Raw genomic sequence first — 27,443 nt, 5'->3', positions numbered from 1 at the left:
CGGCGACCCTACGTAATCCAAAATGTCCGTTCATTTTTCTATGTGAATGTGAGCCACGTAGCATAAAAAATAATGTTGGAATCGACCGCACGGCGACCGAGCGAGAGAGAAGCACTCCGGCCGCCGGACGTCAGCGGGCGGCGCCGCATCTTGTCCTCTGATTGGCCACCGCTACGCGGAGCTCGCCGCCCGTACTTTACGACCAATCGCGAGAGCCTGCAGTGCTTCCCTCCCGCGGCCCCGTACCCCGGAATACCGACCTTTCACGAATGCCAACCCGATTCGATACGACCGAAAATGCCTTAGTTATTTCACGCGCGTACTGTTGGTAGGTCGCTTTCGCTCGCGGTCCCGGTGAAACTAAGTACAGACTTTCTTAGCGAATACTACGTTTGGTTGTGTTTTATGTCGATATTTGGGATCATTAGTCGAAATCTGTTCTAACCCTGGATTCTCACAGGTACTGCTAATTTTATATTGTACTAATCTCAATACTAACTAGAAGTTTACACTAGAATAAATAAAAATGTATTATTTAGCCGCTAGCGTCGAATAATTGTACATAAATGTGCCGGATGATCAAACGTAAAAGCGGTGTCCTCGTAATCAACGTAGGCCGGACGGTGCGGCAACGCCGCGCGTAAATAATAGGGTAGCGCTCGCTCTGTGTTTCTCTCGCAGCTGGCGCGGAGCGGCAACGTCGCGCTCGCCTGCTTCGTGCCTCCACCGCGCGACACCGCGGGGACTCGATGCTAAATCCTCAAACATTTAACTACCAAAGTGCCGGGATATACCTACCCATTACTTTAGGTGCTCCCAAATTTTCTTGCTAAGACTTCAGTGAAACTTACTGAATTTTTTAAAACTATTTTAAGTATGTTATGTATTAATAATGTATTAGGTAAACACGTTTTATAAATAATTTCTAACACGTACTTCTCTATGGAATAAGAATTTCAACACATGTTAATAAAAAATCCATAGTTCACTTAAAAAATACGCAAGAAGCTGAAAACACAAGATCTAAATGATGAAAATAAAACTTGTTTACAGAATATCGAGCGGGCGTTGGTGAACTCGTAGCGCGCTCTGTCGACATTTACGAGGAACGCTGCATGCGGGGTGCGCGGGAGGAGAGCTTCTTCCCCTTACTTCAGTTTGCACGACGATACGAAGCGGGGAACACGTGTCGCGGCGCTCCATAAAAAGGACCGTTCGCGCGCCAACTTTGAACTGTGGACAGTGTTGAACGGAGTGTCGTGTCGAAGAATGCTATTTGGATTGCGGTGCCTCATTAATTGGATGCAGTGACAGGATCACATTTATTGGATTGCAGTGTTTTTTGGATTACCACCGATCAAACTGGGGATGCACAAGATGGAGCTAGGCGACAGCGTGTTCGCCGCTGAACGCATCATGAAAAGGAGAATTAGAAAGGTGAGATAATTTTTTTTCAATACCCAACGAACATTAAGAAGCTAGTTTGCGAAACGAGCATACTAGATCACATGTTGCCGATATTATTGGAGCACGCTTATTCGTAGCTGTCTAGCATCAGATTTCACAACACGCTTCGGATGTTCTTTATATAAAAATGTGCATCGCTTTGCATGATTTTATTTTATTTATTAATCCCGGCATTGTCATGTGTCGAGCAGCTGTACATGTAATCACGGGTTCAGGTAATCATGTTGTTCCTTTTCACTTGTGATTTTTCGTTTCTTATTATTGTAATGTCTCCCCTTACATGTAGGGCAGTGTGAAGCTGAATTGTTCTTTATTGAATCCGTACCCTTTTCGAGATTCCATTTTTGAATTCTTGATAGTAAACAAGTTTCGTACGATTTAAGAAGCGAGGTCAATCTTTGTATAATTTCGGCTTGGTTTGATTTTACACAAAAAAAAGCTGCTCATCAAAACATTAACAATATAGTGATGTAACATTAAAATGGATAGTGTTCTATTTCAGTTTTTGTTTAAAATGTATGTTAAGACTGTTAGGAGGAGTCAATGGAAACTTTAATGGGGCGCCCGGAAAGGTAAGTCGTTTTTCGTGTTTCTAATATTGAAACTCGCAACAGGTTAGAAGACTTGTAACATTCTATGAATGAAGACGTGGAGACATTATCAGTAACTATTTCTGTTGTTACTTTAAACATTTTTACGAATCAAAAAGAATGTTTTGGTACTCCTATGTTATGGCAAATGTAGTCAGTCTTAGTAAATTTGAAATTGGAACGCTTGACGTTTTACTAATGACTAGCAAAGGATTTCTTTGTCACGAGTCCAGTTACGCCTGCCTATGTACCTAATAGTTTGTTGAGATAGATGGTTTTAATCACCACTTCTTTTTTAATTTTTGGACATTGTTTCGAACTATGACGCAGGCTGATTATGCAGACAGACAGTGAACACGATCCTTCTGTGTTGAACGTTAACCAGTTCAGGCATCCTGGAATACTATGTCTTAGCAAGTACTGTGGACACCACAACCTACAAAAGACAAACATAAGTTGAACTGTGAACTGTAATTAAGGGAAGGGTATAATAATAGATAAACAAAACCAGCTGGTGTTAATCATTTAGGTACTGCCTGTTTGTAGAAACCACCACATGAAGTTTACTTGCCTTGAGGTTGAAATCTTATTTGCTTTGTCACAAGAGGCCCATTGATGGCGCTGGTATTTTTTTATGCCACAGTACGGAGCTCACATTGTTTCCCTACCCAATTGTTGGTAGTCTAAGGGGCTATTACAACCTCACGCCGACCGGTAGGTGAGCTCATGGGCTCAACCTGAGATAATTGCTAACACTAGCCCTAGCAAGAGCAGTGCTTTGTTGAATCTACTCGCGGATCGTAATCGCGACTTACTGAGAAGATCCGGCGAGGAACTCAGTGGGTTAAGGGATTTCACAAAGCCGACTGACTCTCTTAAGATAAGATAAGATAGCCTTTATTAATAACCTAACTTAAATTACATTTTTATTTATTTTAATAACTAAGTCACTAGCGCGTTATAGATATTTTAAATATGTAAGTAGTATACACTTATTATCTAGTTTTATTATTCGACACCGGCCTCCCCAAGGGCTCTCCATAATATTCTATCCTGCGTTTTTCTCACTGACTCTCTTACTCACCTTTTAAACGAGAATGCTTGATGCTTCGGAAACAGCGTTAGTGTTGTCATCTAAAATCAAACCATAATAGACTCTTGTTGCTCCCGGAGTAGACAGAGACAATAAAAAAAAAAGATAAACGATTTACTTTACAAACGGGGCGACCTACTTTCTGCGTGACCGCGTGTGCGTGGCAAGCCGACAGCCAATGAACCCTTATTTTTTTGAGGAAATTATTTGACACATATCTAGCCTATTTTCTCGATTATCGTTAATAAAAAACTAACTAAATACTGTTGTTGTACAAATCAATTACAGACACGCATTCTGTTTCATTATTATTGCTTCGAAAAAGATTTTGTTTTTAATTATCCACAATGTCGATTACAAGTTAGTAATTAACAATATTGTTGTAATGTTTTTGTAATAATGACCGAAACATATCTTTCGATTTGATTGGTTATTCTGTCTTACGTAAATGCACCGGCATCATCATATTTTGTAATACATATTAAACACATTAGATGTAAAGATAAGAAATAATTGTATAGTCTCTTCAACAATCTTGTACAATTAAAAAAAACTATTAATATTAATATTTTCGGTAAGTAGCGGTTTGGCTCTGCCCCTGGCATTGCTGAAGTCCATGGGCGACGGTAACCACTCACCGTATGCTCGTCTGTCTACAAGGGCAATAAAAATAATAATAATAAAAGTGTAACTTGTCTCTTAATTTCAGATCAGGTAAATGCTTTTACTGAAATCAATTTCACGAACCAAAACGTAATGACTATTATCAATAAGTCAAGGAGACAAAATCTTAAGACGTAGTAGGTAGTTCTACGCAAAAAGTAATCGGGGCACTGTATCCAATACATCGCCAAACAAACTAATCTTAAAGCAATATAGAAGCAATAGAGTTATTTCGTCAAATGTCAGCATTTGAAATCAATCACACATAAAGAAAGTTAGCATTTGACAGAACCTGAATAGATTTTGGTATTGTTGTCAATCGACTGTGCCCACTTGTGGACTATTGTCAGAGTCGGTTTGCCCCTTAACTGTATTCGCTTCGATCCATTTCAATCTTGCAGGCTCTTAAAGATATGTTTGGCAGCCAAAGTTACCCTTATTACTCCAGTTGAAAATATAACCTAGGTTCTTCTAATAGAAGCTAATTTTTTACATCTACAATTATTTAAGTCATGATATCAGCGAAGAATGTGTTTGTCAAAGTAGATAAGTCACCCAAATCGATTGACGTACCAAGGAAACATGAATACAAAGGACCTTCTACACTGATAAGTTATTGCATTTAAATATGTTCTAATTTGGCTAACTAAATTGTATCTATATTTAGGTAGCATCTCCCACGATTGGGCATCAATATAGTTCATTTTAGCTTCGACACTGACACGCAAATAGAGACTCTGTGCTCAGTTTCGAGCACGCCCTGTGACCTCTTCTCTTATAAGTTATATTATGAGATGCAACATCGTATTTTGCGACAGGGCGATTGTTTTTCCGGCCCACAGATCGCGGAGATGATCTGCTAAGACTAACTTAAATAGCGGTTGCTTTGCTGAACACGTCTTAGGGAGACGAAAGCAGAGCGTTACTGTTGTGACTGCAGTGGGACTTCTCTCAAGTAGGATGCAATATCGCACAAAAGAGCCAACGAATATGATATTTTATCTCTCCATACCAATCCGCCGTCACCCAGAAAAGAGTTTCCCCTCTAAAAATTTATTTGGAGATCGGTGAACAGTCTTTCTCGCACTGCACGTTGCCAATCATAAAAGAAGTACTCTAGTTATTATCACTTTGTAGTTGGTTATTGGGTTGGGTATTATTTTAAGCACACTTCACAGTCCTCCGACCGGACTTTTACGGAGGTTTCAATACCAAAACGATGATGGGAGAGTGCTTAATGAAACTCTCTTCCATATAGACAGCCTCAAATACGTGGTATAAATAAGATTTAATATCCAACCAAAAGAAATGCTCAGGTCTTTCGAGAGCTTTTAACCGCAGTACGTGACAGGGGTGTGTTGACTTGGCAAGTTAATTACGAAGATTTAGGTAATACCAATAATTCGAACTAGACCCGGACTTGCTGATATTAACACACTTAAGATATGTTCTATGTTACTAAAATCTTATAGAACTAGTTCGCAATAGGGTAGGCAAACACCATTGTGCATTCCAAAGTGATCAATTGGGTACGCGGATCGCAGAACAATGTCGCGAAGATCCTAATCTAAAGTTCTTGAACGAACTAAAAACATCGCAAAAGTTGATATAATACAGTTTGTATAAAAGGACTGACATTACTTATCTATCAGTATAGGTCATGTGTGTATCGACTTTAAAGAAATATATCTCATCGCACATGAGCGCGGTTCAACAAACTTAACAGCTACTAGCCTTGCAACCGAGTCGATTAGCTTATCGCAAACTTAATTTAAGCATATACCATTGTTGTGATAGGTCATAATTAACAAAGCCTGAAGCGTGGCTTTTAGCACCCGTATCAAATTTAGGAAAATACTTAATGACAAAACTTAGTAAAGCTCAATCGAATTCAAACTGTAACTTCTTTGTAGTAGAGATGATTCTCGTCCGCTATTGGCTCACCTTGTTATCTGCCGGCAAGGTTCAACGCGGTCGAAAAGTTTCATATCAAATTATATTAAGACTTAAGCAATAGCTGTAAGGTACAGAATCGTCTGTAATCCGTCGATAATGTAGTAACTCCTACAAAGCTCTGAGGCCCTGGTAACTCGCGTTAAACGCGCCAGTATTCGGCTTCAACCGAACAGTCAGCGAGCGCGCATGCTCCCCGCCGCTTTTATCGGCCAATCAGCGTCGAGCTAGCATTTGGTCGAGCGAAAATGTATCTTATTTGTTTATTTTCTAACATCAGAAGTAAATAAATTGCTTTTGTGTTATTTTTAAGAATTTTCTCATTGTTAATTTGTAAGATTCAATCCAAAAACGAATTATTTTTTAAAATTTTGCGTAAAGTCGGAAATTTGTAGTCAACTTTCGAGAATGCGGGCAAAGTGTCGATGGAAATAGTTCGAAGTCTACTTGTTAGATGGCGCTATTATAAATTATTGGAATTAATAAAAAATTTTAGATTTAAAATATAATTATCACTAAATCAAGTTGGTATGTTTCCAGGAAAGTCAACAATCAAACGCTAATATTTTCGTAAGAGTTTGTAAAAACAATTTTATAGAAATTACATACCTAACCAATCCCATGAATAAATGCGTACGGACTTATTAATCAGAAGCTAAATTAAAAAAATGCCAATGGTGATCATAATTAAGTTAATATGTTCTCACATGATTTCAATTTGCACAAAATGTGCCTTTGCACTGAAGCCGTTTTTCGTGTAATTGAAGATTTTATCAAATAATAAATCCACCGTATTAGCTCAGATGGGCACGTGGGTTCTCTCTCTCACTCTCTCACGTCTTACAAGAAAGACACCACAACCTGAATGCCTATCTGGAGTCATAAGAAGGAAGCTTCAAAAGCATCGATACGACAGTCTACCCTCCAGACCGGAAAGCATTTTGCTTTGCGGCAGTAAAGACCATGGTGGTAGGTAGTTGTCCACACGGGCTCATAAATCGCCCCACCACCCCTGATCACCAAAATTTAAATTTTACGTGTTCCATTACGCGTTCATGAACACAACTTAGGTATGTATTTACCTAGAAAAATTCTGTAATTCTTTGAAGACTTCAGTACAACGGATGTCCACATAGGCCACGAACTCTTCATTATTGATAGGTTGTATCTTGATAATCAAATCGGAGATATGATTTAGAAGATTTGACGTTATATATTCGTTGTGTTTTAAACAATTTTGCAGCTTAATTAAGCCATGAATATCTTACAAAAATCGATATTATAACGGCTGACCCAAGAGACCTTATTATTTAATACTGGTGACTCTGAAAGTACGACTTCAGTATTCAACTACATATTTTATTTAAATTAAACTCATATGAAAACCTAAATGAAAAAGGCTTCATTACCTAGTGAATAAGAGAACTTAGTCCCGTCACATTTTTCAAACGTATTTCGTGTCCATAACGGTTTTATTTGGTTAAAAAATATGTACAAAAAACTCACTCCGTTACCCCTGGGTCACGGATTTCCGACAATAACTTGATGCCGACATCCTCGTCCGAACTGTTCGCTAAGAAACAACAAAAGCGGCCAAATTTTCTATAAATAATCGCTTGACAATGGCCCGCCGTAATTTTATCCATCCCTGTATTGGAATGAAATAAAAAAGCAAGGCCGGGACACAAAAACCGATAGAGTCGTCGCGATTATCTCATCAGAAAACAAAAAAAAGTACACATATTTGCACAGAGCACAAAGATATGTATTTGGATTGGAAAATACACTTAGATATAAAACAATTCAAAATTATAGAGCGATCAATACTATATATTAAAATATGAAGGTCTGTGTGTTTTATTTGTTACTCAATCACGAAAAAATGCCTTAACGGATTTAGATGAAATTTCACCCATAGAAACTTATAACTTGGATTAACTCATAGAGTAACTTACTCTGTTTACGGATAATGACATGCTATGTAATAAATACGAGTGTGTTCGTAGTTTCATTATTTTGCGTACTAACGGATTTGCGACTGGTAATTCATAGACCAGAGAGTGACAACACAAACTCTTTGTGCTGAGAAATTGCAACGCGTATCTATCATTAATTCAGAAACTAACAACATAACTCAGGCGAAACCGCACGACGCGTCTGATCTTTCTTTTTTCTCTCTCGAATATGGCATTTAATATTTTTTTGTTTTTCATAATATTTTACACAGGGATTCGTAACTGACCCCGAGTAAAAATAAAAAAAACTATAGCGTAGTATAGTAAGATAAGTGAAAATTAAGGCTTCATACTACAAATATTGTTGTACTTGTAACTTATATTGATGCTATCTGTTATGATATGTTATCAGTGGTTTACCATTCTGCCTATTTCTATGGCAAACTATTCATGTGCTTCGGTTTTTATGGGCGTAGTAGCCATTATTCTATATAATTCGTGTGAATTAATGTATGTCTGAATGACTTAGACCTCATGTCTCGGCATGCGTGGTTCACTTTGTGATATCTACGGGCTACGTTAACCACTTACGACCAGATAGACCGTGAGCTTGTTCATCTATGCATCGAAAAGTATGATCTACTTCCAAAAACAAATGAATGTAATTTATAAACTTAGACAATCCAACAACGCTCTATAGATTTCTCTGTCTAATGCCGTTCATTAGAATAGGGTCTTATATACCCGTGGAGTAGGTACCGTGTCACCCTTCATAACATAAAAAGTTCTATATGAAGGGTCCCCCCTATATTTAGAAAGCACACTTAATCGCATACGTACGCTCCGAATATTAAAGTTATGAACGGGGAAGCGTCACATGTGATCCCCACGCAATTAATTCGGAGACTGCATTGTTTCGCGCGCTGCATTCCGTTGCAATACAATCGCGATGCTTTCATACTGAATGCTGCGGAAACAAACGAATAAGACGGGTGCTTATCAAAATCGACCATCGGTGCAGTGGGCAGTTGTGACGTCACAGCCTTTTTGTGGCTTATCGTGATGCCGATCTCAGTTTCTCTGAAACGATTACGTTTGATCACGGCATCGAACTGAATATGGATACGGTTACAGGAGGTGCTCATAAAAATCCAAAAGACGGAACAGCGCGTCCGCGTCATTATAATAACGCGCCTGTTGCCTCGCCGCCGGTCGTTGCGCCCCACGCATTTCGAATGTAAATGTAAAACGAAAGGGACGCTGTATTTTTTTTTTACTTTCCTCTATCTGATTCCGATAAGGATGGGCAATTAATGGGAGTGTATTGCAGGGCAGGCGCCGCTGGTGTGAGATTCTCACGTGATCATATCTCTTTTAATTTTCTGTAATAAGGAAGACAATTATCGCCGCTCCAATTAATCGAGCTTAATAATGAATTTGTATTAATTGAACGTTACCGTGTTTGGTTCGTATCGAACTGAGTCTGAGAACTGAGTCGACTCAAATAACTGCATTGTTTGCACGTTGTTTAATACGTTCAATAACAATGGAATGTTGGTGTGCAGCCCCGGGTGTTGTGGAGGGTGAGAGGGTCAGGTCGTCCGGGATATTTGTTGTATCTCCCCAACCCTCGCGTCCCACCCGGTTTGCTTTGTGTATTTTTTCTTTCTCTTATCGTATTCAACTTCCGTATCTGACTCGCCGCAGGTTGTGATCTGTTTTAATTGAGCTATCACCAGAGCGTGTATTTGTTATTAGATTTCTGAAAAAAAAAACCTTTCACTTAATTTGTCAATAGTACGTTTTAATGGAAAAAAGTACCAATAGATATGTTTTTGTTTGCATCGCATTGAGCATATAAGCTCACAGAGCACCTGTCGAAAAGCAGTTATAACCCATAAACACAAGTGAATTCCTTCATCGATGTTAAGAAAGGATATTGAAGTCATTTAATTGCATTGTAATTATTATCGCATCGTTCAATTGGAACGTACATTCCTTCGTGGTAGAATTCGTCTTTTTTTTTCCTTTCCTCCATATGCTGATAGTCTTGAGAGGCTATTTCAGCTTCTCCATGACATGTAGGTGTGCTCACGGGACTCAAACCGGGAGTGCTGCCAACACTGGCCCTAGCAAAACAGGTTCTTCGCTGAATCTACCACCGAATCGGAAACGCGACCCACTAAGAAGATCCGGCAAGAAACTCAGTGGGCTTAGAAATCCTCAGAAGAGTTTTGTCAAACCGTAGGGGTCAATATGCGCTCTAACACCCCTAAATACATCTACTAGTAAGTGCTTGAGACATTAGTCTCCTAAACTTGATATCATCTGTTTAGGTTATAGCTGAACGGACTTTCAAACAAGTTTAAAAAGCCTAGCTCAATAATTTATTTATTTAATACACTTCATGTAAAATTTACATTGGACTTAATGCCTAAGGCATTCTCTACCAGTCAACCAAAGCTAGTGCAGAGTAAATAATGGTTGGTTAGTTCAATTATTAGTAATCTTAGTACTACTTTTGTTAGTGTCTATCTCTATTAGTTGGAAACACAGAACAAATCACGCACGATCTGCCCTTAGAGCTCGTCAAATAATCCCTCACTAGTCACATCACGGATCGAGTGTTTGCTCTCGTACTCCACCAAAATGAGGACGGAGGGTGCGAATTGCGAACAATAGCGGTACTCGCCTAACCCGAATCCGCAATTTGTACCAATATCCTAAAAGGAAACACCTTGATTTATTACTCAACCCAACGAAATTTCTTCAGGATTTCGATGAATATTTCTTAATAGCCTAACGAAGCAAATGGTTACGCTACACATGGCTCACCAGCGTATACGGGTGCAGTAATAAGCTATCGTGAGTTTTCATGAACATATATTTCTACTGGTGGTAGGACCTCTTGTGAGTCTGCGCGGGTAGGTACCAACGCCCTGCCTATTTCTGCCGTGAAGCAGTAATGATTTCGGTTTGAAGGGTGGGGCAGCCGTTGTAACTATACTGAGATCTTAGAACTTATATTTCAAGGTGGATGGCGCATGTACGTTGTAGATGTCTATGGGCTCCAGTAACCACTTAACACCAGGTGGGCTGTGAGCTCGTCCACCCAACTAAGCAATAAAAATAAATAAATAAAAAACTGTGACTAGGAGCGCATATCATTGTATAAGTGTATCAAATTTTAAAAAGACACCGAGGGCACTGTCGTTTGTTAGAGCAACACCCGTCGCGCGAGTCGAATGAATGGAACTCGAGTGCTCAGTCCTCAAGAGGGCGGCGACGCCGTGAACGACAGTGACTGCGATTTAATTGTCTCTATGTCGATGACCGTGTGACCGTTAAATGCACCGTTTACATTTGTGAGCTGTTCACCCGGGATACATTACCGATAAAGAACATTCGGATATAAAGCTGCAGCTGAACGCAAAACAGAAATCGTATCCTATTCACAGATTCTGTTTGATTTCTACATTGCTTTTGTTGTTGACGTGGTATTTAAAAAATACGTTGCTCATAGCCATCGAGTGAACAGTATACATGTATATTACACACATAATCGAAAAGCTGTCAAAACAATGTTAATCTATGTGTTATTAATTCGAACTCCGCTCGATCGATTGGTATCTATGAATAATTTACTATAAAATCTCTCATTTAGTTTGCAACCAGTTCGTGACTAGCTGGAATACCCTTAGGCTACCAGTGATTAGATAGGTTTAAAAAGTTTGCAGACGAATTGGTGCCAGCATTTTATAATTTCATAACTCAAAAATTATTTACATACATTAATGAAACATAATTACGCATCTAGAGTAAATGTACAATATTTCTAACATGTTCTATACATTACCACAAAAACGACTAGCGCGGCCGAACTCTGCCACGCTACTGACGACTGCATCACTGTAGCCCCGTGTTCGACCCCCCGCACTCGCTGTTCGTGGTCCACGCTTGCGTTATATTTACGGCATTGGCGCTCGCTAGTGTTGCTTACCTTGTCACACATATGAATTTACTCTTTGCCCACGTTGTTCCGTCCTATCCAAAACATAACTACATCTTGCCATTTCTGCGATCCTGGTAGCTGGTTTGTTAAAGAGTTTGCGCGATATTGTACGTTAAAAACGCCAAGCATACAAAAAAAAAACAAGTCTTTATTTGCTATTTTTTATAAATAAACAGACCTTCACGTGCAATTAAACATCATTACTATGTTTTATATTACATTTTTTTGTTATAACTCCTATCGTAAATATCACGATAGTGAATGCGAATTTAAATTTAAATAAATACCTTTTCGCATCATAGACAAAGAGGTCGAACGAATTGATTTTCAATTCTATACAAGTTTCTTATTTGTTAAGCAATGGCGGTGGTGAGCGCATACCGAGATGGCGCGTTGTTGATGCATAGTAAATGGACGCTGATGGACGCGTCACGTCCGCCTCTGCGGAGGTCGCTCCGTGGATAGAATTTGTAATCTCGTTCCGTGGCGTGAACTTGTACATATAATCTAATCCACTTGTGAAACAATCCTGTATTCTGCACGTTGTATCAAAGCCGATTGTTTAATTGGATCCCTGTCAAACAAGCTTAGCGTAGTTCAGTAGCGGCCGACCGGCGTGCTGGTCGCGACAGCCAGATTCAAATTGTTTATTGAGGGGGATTAAGATAAATAAAACACGTCCAGTTCTCGTCCACTAATGGTTTAATTTATAAAACAAAAACAATAATATATTGAAACAATGTCGTGTATAAATAAAGTAGGTAATCTATAGGTAGTATAATGTAGTAACTAGTAAGTAGTAGTATCAAACGCGCACCGGAAAAGTATTTTCTTGTACTCCGCAAACTACTAATTACATGTTATTTTTTAATTTCTTCCAATACTTACATCGCTTCGGGGGAATAGAAACATTTACTAAGTCATTGTCATAGTTATGATATTTGGCGATAAAAGACACCCAATTGATTTTCGTAGTACGAATATGCCGTGACGTTTCGACCAGTCACGTGAGCGGAATCGTGTGTAGGAGCGACGGCTACAAGATCAAAAAAATTAGTATCGGAATGGATATAAGTGGCTTTCTATCTCTCTCCCCCACTTTCTCCCCCTACCTCTTTGTCTCTCTCACTTTTTAAGAACACACGAAGCAGCTCAAGATACCAAACGAACTGCTGGTTCATTGGCAATTTTTTTTTTTATTGCTTGGATGGGTGGACGAGATCACAGCCCACCTGATGTTAAGTGGTTACTGGATTTCATAGACATCTACAACGTAAATGCGCCACCCACCTTGAGATATAAGTGCTAAATTCTCAAGTATAGGTAAGTTACAACGGCTGCCCCATCCTTCAAACCGAAACGCATTACTGCTTCACGGCAGAAATAGGCAGGGTGGTGGTATCTACCCGTGCGGACTCACAAGAGGTCCTACCACCAGTAATTACGCAAATTATAATTTTGCGAGTTTGATTTTTATTACACGACGTTATTCCTTCACCGTGGAAATCAATCTTGAACATTTGTTCAGTACGTATTTCAATTTGCACTTCATTATTACAATCAAATTACTATTATTAAATTCATAACTTGATTAATTGTAAAGTGATTGTGAAGTGTACAATTGTGATTTTGAATCTGCGTTGTGAGCCACCTAACCTTACTGACGACGACTGCGCCACTAATCCATCGCGAACGCCGTTGTATGCTATCATTTCGAAACGATCGTCCTAACTTACGTATTTAATATCAAAGATTATCATGAACATTAGTAAAACCATACCATATTGCCCCGAGATTCATGTTATCATTTTCCACCTCTCTCACCCTCAGATTTCCCTGCGGCGCCCTTTTAACGCCTCGCGAGGGTTCTCGATCTATGAAATTAAATGGAGCAGTTGAATTACCTTTCAAGTTTGTGCTGTCGTGTCTGAAGATTTAGCTCCATTTTACTTTGCATCGTATCTAAGCGTGCTAAGTGCTACAGATATTGAAATTTAATTCGTTATGGAAAAGAGGAACGGAGCTTTTAAAGAAAATAGCGTGATAAAAGGTGATAATTGACGAATGACTCTAAGATTCGGACAGGTTTAGACTTTAGTCTCTCTTTTCTGCCATTGTCAAATTGGAGTATTTATCTACCAACTTTTTAGTAACTAGACATTTGTCGTGATCCTCATAACATCTACAATATAATTCATGTACCTGTTGAGGTACAATAAAATGTTAAGGAATAAAAGCTATTTTTCCTTAACTCTCTTGTCATCAGAGACAGACGGACAGACGAACTCGTTGATCTGATTGAAACTGGTATTAAGCGGTTATCAGCAACCATAGATAACGCACATTGAATACCGCCCCACCTTAATACAAGGTCGAAATTTTAATCGGAATACCAACTATATAATTAATCTAGCGTAGACCTTAAACTGCAACATATGACTGTCTCACTGCAAAAACCTTAGAGATATAGTCATTTTCTTAAAAGTCTTATACGGAAATTAAAAGTAATGTCTAAAGGTACGGACCTTGTCAAATCCTCTGGTCTTATCATTTTAAAGTTTATTTTTATACGGTTATTTGGAAAACTAATTTTGAATATTAAAACTACATAGAGAAAAGAGCTTCCGTGATGAATCTTTGTTTCGTCGTGACGTAGCATCAAGGGATCCAGTTGCGAATTTGTAGGTAGATAGTACCTAAGTATGTAGGTATTTCATGCCATAAACAGATCCAATCTTCGAGTTTTCCACCAATGAATACGTGAAGCGAATTTTCTTAAATGAATATCTATAAGTAAATCAAGAAAACCTAAATTCCCCATATTGCCGACAAGTCGCGATATATTCCCACTATCTGTATACGCATGTACTCTCCTACGTTTAGTAGATAATTCCGGCTTCCGAAATGCAGTGAGATTGCGTGGCATTGCGTAATGTAACTATTGGGATATTATCAGTCTAGATCAGCCTTTCCCAAAGTGGGCGATAACGCCCCCCTGTGGGCGCTACAGGCCTAAAGGGGGGCGGTAGGAGACCCAGAAAAAAAAGGGTTGTTGTGTAATTAGTGGCTTGGAAGGCGATTTGTAATTTCATCTAGGAGGACTCTTAGACACCGACTGAGCTCTCGCTGTTATGGTTTTTTAATAGGTGAAAAAATGGGGGCGCTAAAAAATTATTTATTCTCAAAGTGGGCGGTAGACAAAATAAGTTTGGGAAGCCCTGGTCTAGATTAAAATTCGAAATATCGATATAAACGTACATAAAGGTAGCAGGAGGATATAATCGAACACTATATTCATCCTTCACTATTCATTGTTATAATTAAACTGTGGATTTTAAAATAAACGATAGTTAAAGTAAAACAACGAACATTTTATTTTTTATGGAGAATGACATTAAGTCGAAGTGACGAGTAAAAGAATAAAGCAGAGTTGTGTATAAAAACTATAAAGAAGGTTTGATTCAACATCTATATCCGAACGCGACATGTACAGCCGTCATGCCACCCGATTACTCTCGAGACCTCGCACTTAATGCACACTAGCGACCGGAGTTGTGTTAGAGTGGCAACAATGTCAGTTGTCACCTGTCAACTATAACTCGCTCGAGCTGTTGCCACTCTTAAAAAGTCAAAGCGTCATATCTTATATTTTTTCATAAACGGCTTTTAATAATTTCCGCCAAGGGTCCTAATACACATACGTCACAATAACTGACAACTTAAAACTTAGATTCATTTTCGTATTTTTTCTTTTATAGTGTTATTGTAATTTAGATTTAAAAAAACACTTAATAATGTTTAAGTTAAGGCTCGTATTAGCTCGTAATAGCTTCGACATAAACTGAACTTAACTAACTGACATAAACCGAACTTTTAAGTGAACTGATTTACTTTTTCGCTAAAGATTTGTAAGAGATAATAATTGGTTTTAACATTAATTTGTCGCCCTCAACGTTTAGGCAGAAGTCAGTCCATTTCCACTTGACAAAAAAAAAAGATTAATTTGTCAAAGTAAACGTCTACTAATTAGAAGGACGCCATTAAACAAGCAAACAGAAAACAATTGTAACCTGAGCTAATTATCATTACTCCACTATTAGAGAACTAGTAAATGTGAGTCATGATCCACAATGTGTTTCCAATGATCTTTTTTTGCCTCGTCCCAAGTCACTTTGGAATGGGCCCCCCCACGGGTGACACGTCTTTCATAAGAGGCTTGCAAAGAGTGTTCAACGTTAGCCTTGCCTTTGGACCTGATGACGTCCACTGTCAGGTATGCTCGTCTGCTTGCAATAGCGGTTGAATATTCAACCCACTTCCACAAACGACCGGAGATAGTATGTAACACCAACGAACAAACATAAATACATATATTCATCTGGAACGCTGGTGTATGACTGGTAATGTTATTGGACGGTCGAACTCAGTCGAGGGCTCGGTCGTGCGGAGTGCGTCACGCTTTCATCGGCTTTGACAATACGCCGAAGTTCGAAGCGGTCACGCACCTTCCTTTTAGGTATATGATGATAGACGTGCTAGATTATAAATCGATACGAACATTTTTTAATACAAATACTTAATTAAGATTTTTGGCTATCTTTTGCATGATGCCGATTTTTTTAAATTAATAAAACAACTTAGATGTTTACATGAAGTTTGTTGGCGAGGGATATTTATTGTTGTCACTCGTAAAATTAAAATTACCGTACTACCTTATAAGTACATAACAATGAGCCTAAACAAACTACGTAAGAGCACAGCTAATAACGTCGCACCAAAACAAACCCTTTCACGGCCGTTAGCCTCTGTCCGGGCAATTTGAGAGAATTCATGTTTAAACGGCGATCGGTCCCCGTGGGCGAGACGGGAACCATTAATCTCTTCCCCATCCACCCCAACTGTCAACCTCCGGGGAAAACGCCGTTAAGCTTCAGGGAAAATCCAAAAGAACTGGCGTGCGGAACGATTTGTAAGACGAGATCCACAATCGAATTCGTTCGACAAATTCCCCGGACTATCTTAATTAAGAAGGTGCTTAAGCTTTAATTTTAATCAAAAGGGAATGTTCACTGATGGCCGAAGCTATGATTATAATAATAATAATAAATAAAGCCATTTAATCCAAATCTCATTCTCGATTTATAACACAATGTTTGTTAGTAAGTTGTAGCTTAAAATTAAAAGGGTACTTATAATTAATTAATTATTTAATATTAGTACTATTTATAAGATTTGGACCCCTATTTGGGTAAAGGCCTCCTCCATCCTTTTCCATGATTCCCTGTCCTTGCCTGATTTTATCCAGTCGTTTCCTATGATGATATGATATGATAATACAAATTGAATAAATAATGCACTCATAAATAAAAATAAACAAAACTGTGTGACGTTTTGGAATTTTGAGAAATTATTATTTAAATTCTTACATTCAAGTAAGATCAAAGGAAATTAGTCGGTGTTTGTCTCCATAAAACAATTTTCTTTATAAAGACCGCGCTCGGTTGTTGGCGCTCGACCAAATTCCTTAATACTTAGATATTACGTTTTTGTGGAACGCTTGAACAGAATTCGTGTAGGCGGAATTCAAGCTGACGACTCAAAGAAAGCATACATTGAAAGCATTAAAACAAAAACAAAAAAAGATAAAATATATTATTTATATTTCAGATTCATATGTGAGAATGAATGGAGCAATTTATGCTGTTTTTCTTTTGAACTAATCATTTTTATAATCCGTAATATATTTTTTTCCTTAATGAAACAACTAACAGATATTTGAAAGAAATAAAATCGTAGCTCAGTGATTAAACGAAGAATTTTAAGCTGATGGCCAGATTTCAAAACAGCATTTTAAGTATTTTATGATAGGTATTTGAAATTTAATTCAAGACTGTGAAACTTTTCAGTCATGTTGTTTATAATGGTTTTTTTTTTAATTTAAGGCCACATATAGAGAGTATTGGGTGTCTTTGAATGAGGCCTTTACCCTCAAACAGAGGGGTTCACGCCAATTTTAACTTAAAACAAATCAATTCAAAGTAACTTCAACTTAACTTAACTTAATTTTAACTTGTAATATTGTATATAACCTATGTGTATATAACGTGCTTTTATGAAAGAGCGGAGTCTCCTAGTACAGGCTTGCATGCGTAAAAGGAGACTCCTATTTTAACTCGCTTTCGAAAATAAAGTATTGTGTATTTTTGTATTTTGATTAAATAAAAATAATAGAATAGTAATAATATGTATATACATATAAAGAAAAAACAGATAATGAAAAATGTACTAGTTTTTTGTAGGGGTGAAATAAAAGGCTATTTTTATTTTATTTATTCTATTTGAAATTTTTAACACCAACACCGAAATAATTTTTAGACAAGTCTAAAACTTCCTACATCTTTGACGTTAAGACAGACCAAAATAAAATGAAAATAAACAAATTGCATGCTCGATAACAAGACAGACGAGTCGCCTTTATTTTATACGGAGAACATCACTTGACCTCACTTGGGCTTATGTTAACTGATTTACGACAGTTCAATCGCTGTTAAGTTAATATGCGGGCGTTGTGAATTGTTGATTACTTCCGAGAATATATTATAAGATTTGTTCTCTGTTTATCGATCAGTGAAAGACTGGCTGGGTACTGAGTCCTCAATCATTCACACCACTATGAAACTATGATTCTTAATCCCTTTTGTAGGTACATGTAATTAAAGGTTTATCATAGCTTATCATAAAATATTAAAAAAAAACTCAAAATTTGCATAGCATAGACATTGGTGCACTTTTGATTTGGCTAATGGTTTAATGTAATGTTCATTAAGTAATTTACTTTCGAAGCTATACTTACTAAGCTTTTGCTGGCAGGACCTCTTGTGAGTCCCCACGGGTAGGTACCACCACCCTGTCCATTTCTGCCGTGAAGTAGTAATGCGTTTCGGTTTGAAGGATGGGGCAGCCGTTGTAACTATACTGAGACCTTAGAACTCATATCTCAAGGCATTTACGTTGTAAATTTCTATGGGCTCCGGTAACCGCTTAACACCAGGTAGGCTGTGACTTCGTCCACTCATTTATGCAATAAATAAAAATAGAAACAAAATAAATTGAACTGCGTGTCTGCGAAATATCGAGGCATTCATGTTTCTACATGTTGTGGTTATATCACACTGTCCTAAAACTAAAAACACGTATTCTGTATTAAGTGTAACCATTATTAAATCCAGGGTTTCGTTAAAACTGTACGCATTGACAAAAATACCGCATGTTTTTCCGACAACACAGTTTATAATCTCGCGAGCAGGTTAGCGAGTTCAGCGTTAGTATATCCCTCACGTTTTCCACCTATTTTATTAGTTTTCTGTCGAATTTAACTCTGTTATTTTGATATACTTACAGACAATAACGGCCGTCTGGTGTAGTGGTAAGTGACATGGTCACTACACAAGGGGATCGCAGGTTCGAATCCCGCCAAGGGAAGATATTTGTATGATAAATATAAAATGTATTTTCCAGGGTTATGGATGTATATTAAATATATGTATGTGTATACTAAAAATCTTACATTTATTTCCATTATCTGGTACCTACCTGTAACACAAGTTCTTTACGAACTTATCACGGGACCAGTTAACGTGGCGTGATCGTTAGTAAATATTAAATATAATATAAATATATAAGAGACTCTTTACTTAAATAATCTTCGAAAAATCGATACTGATTTTGTGTATTCGAATAAGATTTATCGTCTGCTCGGCACCAACATGCATAGCTGGTGGATCGCCTGTCACGTACCTTCAGCGTAACCTAAATCTCAAAGCAATTCCTATTAAAGCAGTGGACAATTATACACGTCTCACCACGTACGCGTGTCCTATCATCGAAGAATGACATGGGAGGGGGCTAGCTTTTAAAATCAAAGAGAGCATTCCGAATAACTATGAATTATTTTTGTCGCATAGACAGTTACAACGAAACCCATTTAGTGTTCCTTGTTTACCCGTAGACAACACAGCGTGAATGCTGGCTTTGAAACTTTGATACTCGAGGCCTATGTGACAATTATGTAATACTTATTCAATAAGATTTGATAATTATTACACGATGTTATTGCTTCGACGTTGAAACGTTCGTGGATATATTATAATAAGGACGTATTTTAAAAGACAAATCGGCGTCTGCCTGCGGGATTTGAACACCGATATAGTGGCATCACTCGATTAACCGTGCTTCTTATCTTTTAGGCTACGTCGACTTCAGACACATTAAAAACAATTTACATTTAAATACATTTATTTCTCAATACCTACCGATATTACATACATATAAACATGAAAAAAATTTTTTAAAACGTAGTGTGTCACTACTACTTAGTATGTAGAAATTAGATCGAATTTCGCGTTCGAAAACGAAAAAAGCGATAGACACAGGAAACAGTCTAGTAGTCAGCTTTACTGGTAGTAGGACACGCATTCGGTAATTCGTCACGTCATTTCGGTTTCTCCCGATCCACTAACGGTGTTTTTAGGTACCTCAAGCACTCTTGTCGAACCCGTCGCTTGCGACGAAGGGCTCGACGAGTAAATTAACCCATAGACTCAGCCCACTGAGTTTTTCGCCGGATCTTCTCAGTGGGTCGCGTTTCTGATCCGGCGGTAGATTCTGCGAAGCACTGCTCTTGCTACGGCCAGTGTTAGAAACACTCCCGGTTTGGGCGCCGTGAACTCACCTACTCGCCCGGTTACGCTGACATAGCCTTTCAAGGCTATCTATCAGCTTAGGTAGTAAAAAAGTAATTCGACCTCACATCTTAAGGGTGGCTGGTGTCATTCAAGTTTTAATGTCCACATGCCCCGTAACCTAGGTAGGCACGTTCTTCGTTCTACGCAATAACAACAAAAATATTGATAAGAAAAGAAAAAAACTAAAATTATCTAAATTTGTATGAACTATGCCTTAGAGTAATGCGTTAGATTAATTTTGTTAATACGAGGTATGCAAAGAGTAATTATGCAGATGCGTATTATCTGTTTGTCAGATTTGAAAGATTCGTCCTCTTGTTGTTTCTAAATACCTTTCGCGAATTTCAAGCACAGGATCACGAAAGCTTTTAATCCGAACGACGCCGACAGGATTAGCATTAATTATCGAGGTACTAATTACAGCGCTACAGTCCCGATTAGCGTTAATTGACGTCTGCACCGATGCACGGTCCGCCCATGGCGCGATCGCGACCATAAAATCCTACCACATTATATTTACCCTCCGCCTATCGCATTATGAACTTTACTCCCACCACTTTAAGCTCATCGTTGTTATATAGGGCACCGCGTGGGTTGGTTTGCGTTGGCGGGGTGCGTGGCGGGGGTGCCTCCCCCTCGTCCCGCCTGCCCCTCGCCTCGTCCAATCGTCGCCCGTCAGCCGCACGACCTCACCTTGCCCACACGTCCTGATGCATACTTTTTTTTGACAATGACTTTGTCCACAGGTGCCTATATTAGTAATTAATCATTTTATAACACACCTTAGGTACAGCTGGTTATTACTTTTGCGTTTTTTGTTTTCATTTTTTATCAGTGATAATTATATAGTTTTACTTAATAGTTTTATGACGTATACTTTCAAGTTTTTTCAATAAAATATTTGTCATAAAAGGAGTAGGTATGTATGCGTCTATCCTGGAAATCTTTAAATAGAAATCTAGTTGAAATGACATTTAAGACCGCCAGTTTTAAAACCAGCTTACAAAAAAACTAAGTTACATATTTATGAATCTACTAAGAACTCGAATTTACATTGACAATAACAAAAGTATTATTTTCTTTGATATGAAAAACTATTTCGAGTAATCTTAAATTACAGACATTGTCAATCAAATACATTTGACCTATGTTTTAACATTTCTCCTCAAGTTACGTCATCATTGGCTTTATTCAAACATATACTTTGGCCTATATTTTTAAATATTCTGTACGACTCAAATGTCAGTTTTGTTAATTTTTTTTAAGTGATTTTATGACCTGGTAACTAAGACCTTTAAGTCATGTCTTATTTTAATTTATATTCTTATTTTTATGAAAAATGATAATATGGAGTGAAATGAAATGAAAATGATTGAGACATTAATCAACTGGGATGAAATTAAATGAAATGAGATGATATGGGATGAAATACAATCTTAGTAAAATGGTGGTCATTTACTAAGATTTTTTCAGTGGACTTTTTGGAGGATCCCGAGAAGTTGCGTCCAGCGGCTTTGTTTTATTTTCCCACATTTGTACACTTTCACAGATATTAAACAGTTAATAAACCACCATTATTACACATTTAAACCTAAAGAAATACTAAATAGACAAAATAAAACAAATCACACAACTTCACTCCTCGCGTTCCCGTCAAAAAGTCTCAGTTTTGTTATGATCTTATTAATAACCTCAAGACACATTTCTAATTTCAACTCAAAGCATGAGGATAATCATGACTTTGTACACTTTTAAGACTCATCTATCATTGCGGTGTAGAACTATCCAAACGTTTTTTCAGAGATACTTAGTCTTAGAAAAATATATATTATCAAACAACCATTATGATTGTGACACATTGTGTGTGTTTTTCTGGAGAAACTGCTGCGCTTTCTTTATGCCGCTAATGATGTCAACACACAAAGCTACATATAATTTTTTTTAATTTATTATTAAAAAATAAATCCAGTGTATCCATATTTGTAAAAAAACGTATAAAATATTTTTTTCATTTGGTTTATATGTTCTTTAAAAAATCATTTTTTTTAATGCCATAGTTAGTAATCGAATGAGACATTTAAGTGCATAACTACTAATACACTTCACATTGTAATGATATTCATCAAATAAAATGAGTCATAAAATGAATCAAAGAGTACGCCGTTACAAAGCTAAGGCTTCCTTCCAACTTTTCACCTCACCCTACATCGAAAACCAATAAGGCCGCAGCCTTTCAAAATATTCACCGCAACTCCAATACAGCCTATCTACCCGCCGTTGCGATAGAAATTGAACTTTGTTAGTGCTTCCGAAGGTTTAATAAAGCTCAAGCGAAGCAAATTCTAGAACAAAAATTCGATTGAATTTTGCTTGGAACTTTGAAAAGTTATGATGGATTTTGAAATAGTTTCTTTTCCTATCTTTTTTTTATTATCCTTGTAGAAAGACGAGCATACGACCCACCTGATGGTGAGTGGTTACCGTAGCCCATGGACAGCAGCAATATCAGGGACAGAGGCAAGCCGCTGTCTAGGTACCTCTCTGCGTACCTACGAGTATAATATGTTATTTTCAAAATTTCGTACAAATTCTAGATTCCTTTACTGTTGTTAACTTTAGTGAGCAAGAATGATTTGGTTTAAAATAATTATTTATTTTTAATACAATATGACATTTTCAAATTTCAAATGTATTAAATAAGCTTTGGCATTTAGTACTCTTCTTAAGATCTATCTAAGACTTAAGATCATTGAAACGAATTTAGAATGATTGACGACTTCAGAATATTACACTATTATTGACAACATGAATAAAAAACCATACAGCCAGGAATCCATTGCCTAAATATCGCAGCCCTACCGAGAATGTTGATTGCGTTGCATGTTAGCTTGGCTGAATTGCATGTGTGCTTCACTAAAGGCGTTATGCCTTGCGCAATAGAGCCGCATTTCGCACTGGACGCCGAGGGAGATAGCCGCGCCAGCTGTTCCGAGCAGGTGCGCCCAAAATGAACTCGCGAACTATACCTACATTTAACCTAACCGATACCCGTTTCCCGACGTCATTCCCTTTATAAATCATCGATCTGTTGCAACCGATTCATGATATTATAAGGTTTCGCTTTTGTAACACGATACAGAAATACCCGCAACCGTTCGCGGCCCGTCTACGTGAACATTCATCGCGGCTATTTAATATGTATATCGTATACAATCTGCAAAGCTATGTGCAACCCTCCCTGGTAGTTGCACGCCAACGCCAGTCGCGCTTCGCCAGCCCTTCACGCCACCCGCCACTTTTAATTCGACCTGACCCAGTGAAATTAACGGTCCGCGTTTCTCATTTCAGAACAAGGTGGAGTACTACGTGAAATGGAAAGGGTGGAAACCGAAGCACAACACGTGGGAACCGGAGGAGAACATTTTGGATCCTCGGCTCATACAGAGTTTCATGAAAGGCGAGGAGGTCCGGCGCCAGGGCCGGAAACGCGAGCGGGAACACTCGTCCGTGGAGCGCGCGCGCAGCGGCTCCGAGGAACGCCACCCTCCGCCCGGGAAGCGCAAAGCTGAAGTCCTCTCTAGGGAGTCGGGCAAGATCGGCGTGACCATCACTATGAGTCCGCCCACAAAGCGCCACGAATCTAAGTTAAACGGCACAAGAACGCCCCAGGTCAGTCTGCCGCCCCCACCGGCCGCAGCACCAGGCGGTGCCGCTGTTCCTACTTCCCCCGCCGCTGAGGCCGCCGCACCAAGATCGGGGCCGCGGCGAGCGCCTCACTCACCCGAAGAAGCAGACACGCACACGTCTCCAGAGCGGGAGAGGCGCACTGAAACACAACCAACAGCGACAGCGCCTGCCGAGCCTAAGGGCGCTCGTCCTGCGCCTCAAGCGCCGCAACCCGAAGACGAAGATTCGTGGGGAGAAGCACCCGTGGCGGTGCCCGCGCCGGCATCGGCTCCGGCTGCCAAGCGAGGTGCTGCATACTGGATGGCACGATCACCGGTAGCAGATCAAATTTTCATAACGGACGTGACAGTCAACCTACAGACGGTTACGATCACGGAATGTCGCACGGAGAAGGGTTTCTTCAGGTCTCGCGAGCCCCGACCGCTCGACGCCACATAAAAATAAACAAAGTGTTATAGGGTAAACGATACTATTATTGGCACGCCTCCACTGATTGGTACTCTGACTTTAAAATAAGTGTTTATCTTTATACAAGCAAGATCGAATATCGTTTGAAAATTTAACTGTTATTTTCTAATATAATACTTGATTCGTATAGATGAGACGATCACCATGAAAGAACAGGAAAACAAAAGGGCTAAAGAAAGAAATAAAATATTGAGAAGAAAATTTGAATTAGATTGATGGTTTGAAAATGACAGTGAATTGTACTTTATAGTGCTAATATCATCCTTCAGTGCCAATGGATTATACCAGAACATTTAGAGTGCCAATCATTGTATAGCTTACCCTGCCTTGAACGTTGTATAGTAGTTAGCTAGTATTTATTTTGTTTTGTTTTATGACGTGATATGAAAGGATGGGAAGCGATCCCGGGTCCTGGTGTAGGCCTAAAGAATGATGTGACATCTGAGCTACGTTTGTTGCATAGTCGATTGTAGAGATTCTATAAATGACAATCTGTTGGAAATGTTACAGAAACAGAGTCACTTTATATAAGTCTGTAACGTTTGTAAAAGATTATACCTGTGAACTTGACCACCTTAAAACCTACAGAATACTTAATGTTGTTGTCAATTGTTAACAAATTCTATATTTTATATGTTAAATTTAATAAGAAGAAAAAATAACTGTACCTAAAGAGAAATTATGTGCTAAAATATTATTATTTCAAAGGTTGAATGAAGGGTTTTTCACAAAAATGTATTCGGTACCTGCATTAATGTTATGTCTCAAAGTATACAAAACGACTCCACTAACAAATATAATATGTTTATGTACATAACAAATTGTATTTTTATAAATGAATAAAAACCATAAAATTATTCATTACTACATTACTCCTATAGTTTTTAGAGTAAGCGGGCATTAAGAAGAATATTTAAAGTCATCACATAGTTTCTACCTGCATTTTCCCATATGATAAAGCTGTCGAATCTCTTGATTTATGTAACAATAAAACACCATATCCAATTTCTTGAGTTCCAAAGAGTAACAATTTGAAATTCTGTGAAATAGAGCATGAAGAATTATTATTACCTTCATTGTTTTACTCGCAATTTAAAAAAATCAACTTTATAAAAGAACAATTATTACAAGCATTGAAATGGTAATAAAAATTATAGTAAACTAATAAAATATGCTAAGAATAATTGAAATTTCCTAGTAATGTCATCAGAACACATTCCTGGCAGTTACTTTTTGGAACCGAAGCATCCATTTAAAGTCAGTTTTAAAATGAAAGCTGTATTATATGGAATAAGTTTTACCTGATATTTGAATTTAATAATAAGACACATAAATGTAAGATTATTTATTTATTTTGTAAAGGTCCAGTCGTGATAGCAATGCATGCTTTGAAGAAAATTTTGTTTGGAACACTAAATAAAGGGTAGGCATTAAAAACAAAAATAACAAAAGAAGACTCATATTGATTTTGAAACTCTGTGAATATACTGTTGGTTTTAATACCGATGTTAGTTCTTTTGTAAATACGAACTATAAGTTATTTTATGTGATTGATTTATTTTAAATGGGGATTCCGAACATTGTATTGTTCCTTAATTGTTGTTTTGTTCCTTGTCTTAGTTATTATGATTTTTATGAATATAGCATAGTAGGTTGCGATAATGCATTTTATGTGAATGTAAATATTGTAAATATTTTATCGGTAGAACATTTGTTTTGTAATGTGACTGATCCCTCACATTGTAGTCTGTAAATAAATGTGAACGAATTAGATGTTGCTTTTCATTTGTTAGCTATGATAATGTGGCAATAATGATTTCAAGTAAAGGGAAACATCATCTAAGGGGGTTTGATGAAAAGCTATTATCTTGTACCCTATTAATGTTGTAGCAAAATGCACAAAACTAGCATATAGTCAATTTTAAATGAGACTAATTTCGAATCTGCAAACTGGCTGACACGTGGGATACAATTGAAGCGTTGTGCTTTTCCCAAGTCTCTCGGCAGATCTCCCGTATACCGAATTACCTGGATAGTTCCGCTATTTCAAAGTATAATGGAAACGCTTATCGGCGTCAAATTCATCATCTATTTTCCTAATTTTCTCCTTTGGTTTGTGGTATAATTTGGTCATAATGTGTATAAACCGAGATTTCTTCGAGAGCAATCCATGCCTAGACATATCAATTTCTATGACATATACCATTGCCATATACCATACTAATACTAGCCTATACGCGAAAAAGAATTGATACGAATGGTTAATTTTGAAATTTGTATCTATCTTACGAAACTACCTATAGGTAACGGAAAAAACCCAATGTTTTAAAGCTAGAGCGAATGACTATAAACTAAACCTACCATCGCTATTAAATAATAATTCTGCATGTCATCGACAAAAAAGGGTAATAAATGCCGCTTAGAGAACTCAGATCCTTTTTGTACTTTCTTAAAGCATACCTACATTTTGGCGCAAAGTCCAATGGAAACTACATATTTTCCTAGAAATGCGGACAAGTAAGTCGTAATCGTCCATAAATAACTAGGTACCTAATTCGTAGGCTACAATACCTAAGTACGTATAATTAAAAAGCTAAGTTCAACTGTTTTTATTTAGACTTAAGTTTATCGAACTCCATTTCTGGCTGAATGCTCAAAAAAGTAGAAACTTCGTCATTACCTACATACCAGTAGTACGCAGTATTTTATAGGCAAGCCATATTTAGGACACAGAAAAAGAACATCTTGAGTTAGTCGGGTCATCTACCTACCTACTTATGTAAAAAAAATTTGCCACGGAACAGGAGTGCA

General features: G+C 37.9%; 1 protein-coding gene and 1 long non-coding RNA gene across 2 annotated transcripts in view; one reads left to right on the top strand and one right to left on the bottom strand.

Moving 5' to 3' along the window:
* LOC149502233 (uncharacterized) overlaps positions 1–1,045 on the bottom strand; it is a 59,843-nt gene extending 58,798 nt beyond the window's left edge. Inside the window, exon 1 of the long non-coding RNA XR_016323672.1 lies at positions 799–1,045. This is a non-coding gene — a long non-coding RNA (uncharacterized LOC149502233). The remainder of the gene's footprint in view (positions 1–798) is intronic.
* Pc (chromodomain protein polycomb) lies at positions 301–26,403 on the top strand. Its single transcript, XM_028174613.2, has 3 exons — positions 301–460; positions 1,054–1,437; positions 23,826–26,403. The coding sequence occupies exons 2-3, from the start codon at positions 1,369–1,371 to the stop codon at positions 24,600–24,602; spliced, it is 846 nt and encodes a 281-aa protein (XP_028030414.1). The 5' UTR covers positions 301–460; positions 1,054–1,368; the 3' UTR covers positions 24,603–26,403.
* Positions 26,404–27,443: the final 1,040 nt, after the last annotated feature.

This window comes from Bombyx mandarina, chromosome 10 (genome assembly GCF_030267445.1).
Source record: "Bombyx mandarina strain Sakado chromosome 10, ASM3026744v2".
Taxonomy (NCBI): Eukaryota; Metazoa; Arthropoda; class Insecta; order Lepidoptera; family Bombycidae; genus Bombyx; species Bombyx mandarina.
The sequence above is the reverse complement of the archived record's forward strand: the minus strand, read 5'-3'. Positions and strand labels throughout refer to the sequence as shown.

Excerpts from the sequence above, each read along its gene's own strand:
- Pc (XM_028174613.2), top strand. The coding sequence starts at position 1,369 with ATGCACAAGATGGAGCTAGGCGACAGCGTGTTCGCCGCTGAACGCATC. Across the intron at positions 1,438-23,825 it reads TGAAAAGGAGAATTAGAAAG|AACAAGGTGGAGTACTACGT; the intron begins GTGAGATAATTT and ends TTCTCATTTCAG.